A 7,048-nucleotide genomic window follows, 5' to 3' on the forward strand; every position below is an offset into this window, starting at 1 on the left:
CCATGTGTACTGCATTTTTGGGGAGAACATTGACAGGCACAGGGACTGAAAATGTGTAGGTTAAGATTACTACAAGAGGAATTTTGCATGAGCAGGGAATGGGGAATGAACCCACTGAAGCTGAACGGCGCACTAAAGCTGAAGTGGCCCAAGGAATATGGTTTTGACTGGCTTGAGGCAGCTGTTATCTTCCATTAGAACCAGTATTGAGAAAAATGGTTTTGAATTCAGGACGGTCCGGGCAACCATCAGGTGTCTTGGCCCCCGGGTGTCCTGGACGGCTTTTTTGGTCTTAGTCGGCATCCTGGAGAGAAAAGAGCCAAAAAGCCGGGGGACAGCCAGGACAACTGTAGGCATCCCAAGCAACCCAGACGCATCTCATACGTCTTGCTGCTGAGGCTTGTAAATCTGAAGTTTCAGTTTCTACTTCTGGAACTCTGAACGATGTGATTTCTTTGTTCTCTTAAGAGTTATTTTTCAGTTCATCAAAAAAATAAAAAGTCTGTAAAGAAGTTAATTCTTCAAAGATGTACCTATAGATGCTAATCATGTTGATCATCCAGTAGGAAAAGAGACTAATTTGATGGAGAAAAGCAGGTTAGCTTCTTGATCCCATGGATACTGATCATGCTCTGCTCAGTTCCAAATGACATTTTATATTTATGTAAAGTATACAATGCGGCTGGTAAGAGTGTGTGAGCCTTGGCACAATGGTTAAGCTGCGATAATGATTGCGGGTTCAAACGACACAGCTGGCTAGATGTAGCCAGATCATAGGATGGAATCTTGGTTTCACATGGGGTAGGTTGGGAGGGATGAAAGGAATGGGGTGTTTAATACAATAATAGGAAAAAAAAATTCTGTCCGGGAGGCCCCCTTGCTTTGAGGAGAGAAAACTACTTCCCATAAATAATATGTTTTCCCTTTTCCATATATATACATCTAACGACTTTTAGGACTTGTTTTTCCTTTTGGTTGGGGGTATTGGGCTAGCCACCATGGGGAGCTTAAGCTTGTATCTTGATGTTTTAACTTTTTAGATAGGAAGAGCATTCTCTAAACAAGCGGTATAATGGGAGCGCACCAATGAGGTGTGATAAATTGGGATCATACATAGGAGGGCAGCGAGTTCATTTCAAATGAAGAGGAGAGAGAGACACAGAGATGTTAACGAAACCTGTCCTGACCGGCAGCTCGGAGAACCTTTTCCATTTCCTCTTTTAGATATTGCATCCCAGTATTTGTACAGTTTTGCATTATAGTCTGTCAGAATTCAAACTTTTATATAACTGTCACATTTCCTAAGAACTTGAAATGAAAAGAAAAAGCACAATGGAGCTTTCTACTCAGTTATCATCATACCATGTCTCTTCTCCCTTTTGGATCGAGGTTCCATCACGGCATCACCCACGATATGGAGAGAATCTCTTCTCATTGGTTTTGATGCTCGGATGGGACATCTGAAACAACGGGAGGATAGTTCGGATATTCGTATAACAGGAACAAATCATTATGACATCCTAGTGATGGGTTTCCATTTTAACACGGATTTTATTTTTTATTTTAACGGAAGTTTTATTTTGCCAACAACCCCCCCCCCCCACCCACACACACCAAAAAAAAAAAAAAATCTTCTAACTCAAACTCAGGATTTGAAGCCAAAATAATCCAATACCATGCCTTTAACAGAGAAAAGAATTAAAAAAAAAAAAAAAAAACCCAAACACTGCAAATTAGTCCCTTCAAATCACTAGCTGAACACCCTCCCCCAACACGCAGCAAGTCCTAGAAGAAGCAAAATTAAAACCGTCTGAGAACTAGAAGAACTGTGTGCCTCGAGCTTTCTCCCATGTACATTATGGGCTGTACACAAATCTCATTTCAAAGGAACACAGATTCTGTTACTGCTCTGCCAGAAATGAGCTTTGTTATAAAGAGAATAACTCAATTACAACACACCGGGGGTGGGGGGTTGCGCTCGATAAAGAGCTTCTGAATGAGTGTTATAGACCACCATAGGTAAGAGTAGATTAATGTTCAGATTTCAGAAATGAAGGTTTTGCATTTTGCTATTAAATTTGCTTTGGTATCTGTAAGCCTAAGTAAATTGATAAATCATTACTTCAATCAAATAAGGCTATAACCCGGTGCAAGCCCCACTTGCACAGGGTTCCAGAAAGGGTGGACAGGAGGCAGTCTCCCAACCTCATTAGTTTGAAGGGAGCTAGTATTACTTTGAAAACTGTTACTATTATCCAGATCCATCCTGTCAAAAATTTTGCACCTTTAGAATTTTGTTGCCACTCCTAGTGTGAACGTAGTGACAGTAAGAGAAGTCTGGTTTTCATTCAGTGACCAACAGTTAGGTGATAGGGTATCCACATTGGTTGAGGATTTGGAGGTCAAGTCACACTTGAGAATAATCAACCAAACCTTTTCTTGTTTATGACAGTCAGAACTTAGAAAATGTTGGAGATCAAAATAAGAACATAAAAGCATAATGGAAATCAACCCAATAACCATAACATTGAAAATGTACAGGTAGAATACTTCAGAAAGAAATAACTGTAAAGGGCACAAGCAATCTATGCAATGGAAAGGGTAAATGAGTAGTCAACTCATGGTAGTGCTACTGATGTTGGTACTGGACCCGGAACAGCTGCTGGACCAAACCGAGTTAATCAACAGGATATACTGCTACCCCTCCAAATGGAATTGGTAGGAATGCTCGTTCAAATGGAATCGGAATTGTGACTCGCTCCAACTACGGCAGTAATACCTCTGAATATTTGAATGCTAACTTATGCTAGAAACTTTCTTTTACTCTTGAGAACCCACTTTGTTTTTGATACACTCTGGGCTAAATCTTGTTTACCCTCTCTATTTAATCCATGAAAAACAATCCGGAAATTAACAGTACTGGGGGAAATCCCCTTGTCCAACATTTCATGTATAAGCTGCAGCGCTTCTTCAGATCTACTGATCTTACAGAGACAATTTATGAACATTGAGTAAGTCCTAAAATCAGGAAATGGTCCTTTCAGTGTCATACGGCGGTAGACACTCCAAGCATCACTAACCATTCCCATATCCATATACCCTCGAATCAATGCAGAATAGGTAACAATGGTTGGTTCACAACCATCATCTATCATTTTCTTGAAAATTTCCAAAGCTCTTGCCATCTGCTTCTCCTTGAAAAAATGAACTATGAACGATGTATACACATGGACTGTTGGATAAATACCTAGCTGTTTCACTTCCTCCACCTTAGCAAAAGCATCATCCAACCTTCCCTCTCTTAGTAATCCATGAATAATGCTTCCAAAAATATACCGATATAGTGTAGATTGTCCCTGCCACTTTTCATCTACCAATGCTAAAGCATCTTCTAACCTCCTTGCTCGGCAAAGAGCCCTTACGAGCAATGAATAATAAATGGGAATTGTTAATCCATCTTTACACAAAGATTCGGTCAGTCTTCTAGCATCTGATAATTTACCCATTTCACACAAACAATCAAGAAAAATCTCAAACAATTCTTTATCTGGCATGAATCTAGCACATATCATCTCACTGAATGTTCTGATGGCCTCATCTACTTTCCGGCCTTTCCTCCCACAAAGACAGATGATCAAATACTTGTATGTACTCCCACTCGGTTGAAAACCATCAGCCTTCATCTCTTTGAATTTTTGCAGAGCTATTTCTGTCAGCCCCGCACGACCATATTGCATTATCATAATAGTCCATGTTTCTGACGTTACTAGACAACCACTTCTTCTCATTTCAAGATATAGGTTTCTCATATGTTTAAAATCTTTTGCAGATCCTGAGATCTTGATGCTCATGTTGTAGGTTTCTGCAGTATGGCTATAGCCAGGTCGCAGCCCCACCCATCTGAAAAACCGTAATGCTGCATAACCATGTCTTTGGCAATTACGAAGTATCTCCACAACAAGTTCCGGAGTGAATTGAACAGAGCACTTCTCCAAAGCATCTTGCATTAACCACCAATCCATGGAAGATGACAAAATCCCACATATTTTATGAAGCTCATGGCTGTTATAAACCACTGGTGGCAGCTGTACGAAGTGAACCTCAGTCTTTCCTGACTGCACTTGGTTAGAGTTTACATTCTGGCCTAGCTCTGAAGAATCAGATAAATCATAATTACTGTTGCTCCCTCCAGAATGTGACTGGTTATTGAGAGTTAGAGCAGCTAATTCACCTTCTTGGAGTCTAGAGGCTGTCTGCATCTGCTTTAGAATTTTTACTTTCTCCAGTTCTCCTTCTTTCTCCAAACAAGTCATAACCAAATGGAATATTCCATCTCCAATGCTTAATTTGGAGTCCCACATATCATTCAAGAGCCTGAAAGCTTCATCCGCTCTTGACACTCTACAGAGCTCTTTGATGAATACTGAGTAGAATTTCTGAGTAATCTTGGAGCCTTTCTCCTTCATACTCCTGAACACTTCCCATGCTTGTGAAACATGGCTGTGGCGAACGTGACCTGCAACCACCGCCATGATTGCCACAGCATCTGGCTCAATCCTATTTCCTAACATATCATCATATAACTCACAGGCTCTTTGATGATCATTTGCATGGAAAAGGTGTTGCATCAGCTCAGTATAAGTGGTGACAGCAGGTAAGTGCCCAGATTCTTTGACAGAAGAAAACAATTCCAAAGCCTTAGAAATGTCATTTTTTCTCAAGTAACCGCTGATAATTATCTCATAAACCTTCCCATGAACCACATTATTTTTCTTTATAATATCAGCAATTTCTAGAGCGTCAGCAATTCTATCTGCTCTGCACAGCCCTTTCACCAAAATTTGAAGACTTCCACAGTCGACTGTTATCTTCCTACTCTTAAGTTCCTGAATCAGTTCTAAAGCTTCCCTGATTCTCCCTGAAATGCAAAAACTCTTCAGCATGTGAGAATAAACTGTATGTTCAGGAAACTGATAAATTTTAATCATGTCATCCCCAAGTGACCGAACAGCGGAAACATTTCCAGACCCCGACAGGCAGTTCAATAACTGTTGATACAATTTCAAATCCACCACCATGTCCTTGTGAACCATCTCGAGGTAAAGCTCCATTGCGATATCTGCTTTTCCCACAGCAGATAGAGAAGAAATGATCAGTTTGTATGCCCTTTCATCTGGTTCAAAAACAGATTTCTTCATCTTCTCAAAGACCAGCAAGGCCTTGCCAATCATTTTCGCCTTCCCGTAGTGAGAAATAAGTATAGTCCATGTCTTCACATCCTTAGGGCACGAATTCTTCTCCATTTCCTCAACCAGTTTCTCCACCAGATCAAACTCCTTCACTTCTCCAGCAATGTATATCATGGTATTGTAAGTCCCGGTGGTGTGGCTAAACCCGGCTCTATGCTTCACCCAATTGAAGAACCTTAGAGCTAAACGGCGTACTTTAAAGCACCTTTTCAGCACTTTCTCGACAATCTCTGGATCAAACAGAAAACCCGAATTCTCTAGGCGTTCCTCCATTGGGACAGTTTCATTTTCAGCTCTTATAATCTCCGTAATCCTGTGCACAATCGGGCTGACATCGTTCACGCCTGCATTTTCGAGCTGCATGCTCTCAGCGGCCTTCTCACAAACATGTTCGGTACCAAGTGGATATTCGTCCCTTACCTTCGGTTTACTCAAGCGGGTATCTCGGGACACTGAACTCCCAGATGGAATCTTTTCCACGGTAAGATTCTCATTCCCTATAATCTCCTTGATTTCTTTGAAGAGGGGACTAATGTCTTTGGCTTCTTTGTCTGGTCTTCTGGTGTGGCTTTCTTGAGTTTTTGCAGATGGGCGAAGACGTGATGACTTATGATGGATTGAAAAATGAAAATGTTGGAGCTTAAAGTGATGGAAATCATAAGATTTTTGTGATAGAACCCAATCCAAAGAGTGGAGTTTGGACAAGTACCTCATTTAGACTCCGATAGAAGTAGAGATGAACATGTAGCGGGAACTCGGCGTTGTTAATGTATACAAGCTTTTGCTTTCACTTTCTCGAGTTTGGATTTAGCTGAACTTCAAAAAAGACGAAGATCAAGGCGGCTCAGGCAAGACATATTGAGTTTGGATCCTCTACATATACGTGAAGAGTAACATCCTCTTATAAACACGTGTACTACTCACTAAACGGAAGTTCTTTCCGTTTTCATTTTTTTGTTCTTCCTCTGTTTTCGAAATTAAAATCATAATAACATTGAGACGTGCAGATGAGGACGGAAGAGATTGGATCGCTTGTTGAGAGGGCCATGCTCTTCATTCAAGCCGTCTTCAATTCCAACTTCACCAGAAACTTTTTCCAACATGGCGACTTGGATTACTGAACCATCAAACTTCGAACCAAGACTGAGAATACTAAATCGAAGCGGAGAAGCAACACAGATCAAAACAAAACATTTGATACAGGTCTTTTAAGATCCAAAAGCAATGAAACCCTTTATGCGAATCTCAAAACGAATTACTCGGCTTTGCATCAGATTTTCCTGCCATTTGATTCAGAAACTGAGACTTTGAAAACTCTATCAAGTCTCTTTCTTTCGAACTCGAAAAATCAGAAATCTTTATGACAACTCATTTGTATTGGCATCGTAGAAGATCTGAATCCGAATGATGACGGCGACAAAAGCCATGGAGCTTAGTGATGAAGTGCTTCAATGGATAACCTCTCTCTCTCTCTCTCTCTCAAAGTGATTTCGATTTGGAAGGAGAAATTACTTTGGTTCGGACACGTACAAGAGAGGATACTTGAGCAGTAATTACTCTTCACGGACGTGCCTTCCTCTCCTAAGTCCTAATCGATGCTTATTTACCCAAAAAAGATCGATGCTTTGACTGGAAGATGAGTGTTCATAAAAATAAACGGCAAGGATTTAAGGAATGCTCTTCATGACACGTGTTGAATGTAGATGAAGAAGAGCTACCCATAAGGTCCCAAACGTAGGCCAAATGATTTGTGAAAAAAAGATGGGTTGGGACTTGGGAGTTGGGGAGTGGAGAGAGTC

The 7,048-nt window shown here is 40.7% G+C and overlaps 1 protein-coding gene across 1 annotated transcript; it reads right to left on the reverse strand.

Annotated features, from left to right (window-relative positions):
* Nucleotides 1-2,516: 2,516 nt before the first annotated feature.
* LOC122649143 (putative pentatricopeptide repeat-containing protein At5g06400, mitochondrial) lies at nt 2,517-6,086 on the reverse strand. The gene is made up of 2 exons (XM_043842516.1): nt 2,802-6,086; nt 2,517-2,612 (listed from the first exon to the last, which is right to left on the reverse strand). Exon 1 carries the CDS (start codon nt 5,961-5,963, stop codon nt 2,802-2,804), a length of 3,162 nt encoding a protein of 1,053 aa, XP_043698451.1. The 5' UTR covers nt 5,964-6,086; the 3' UTR covers nt 2,517-2,612.
* Between the last annotated feature and the right edge of the window lie 962 nt (nt 6,087-7,048).

The sequence above is a fragment of the Telopea speciosissima genome, chromosome 1 (genome assembly GCF_018873765.1).
Source record: "Telopea speciosissima isolate NSW1024214 ecotype Mountain lineage chromosome 1, Tspe_v1, whole genome shotgun sequence".
Classification (NCBI taxonomy): domain Eukaryota; kingdom Viridiplantae; phylum Streptophyta; class Magnoliopsida; order Proteales; family Proteaceae; genus Telopea; species Telopea speciosissima.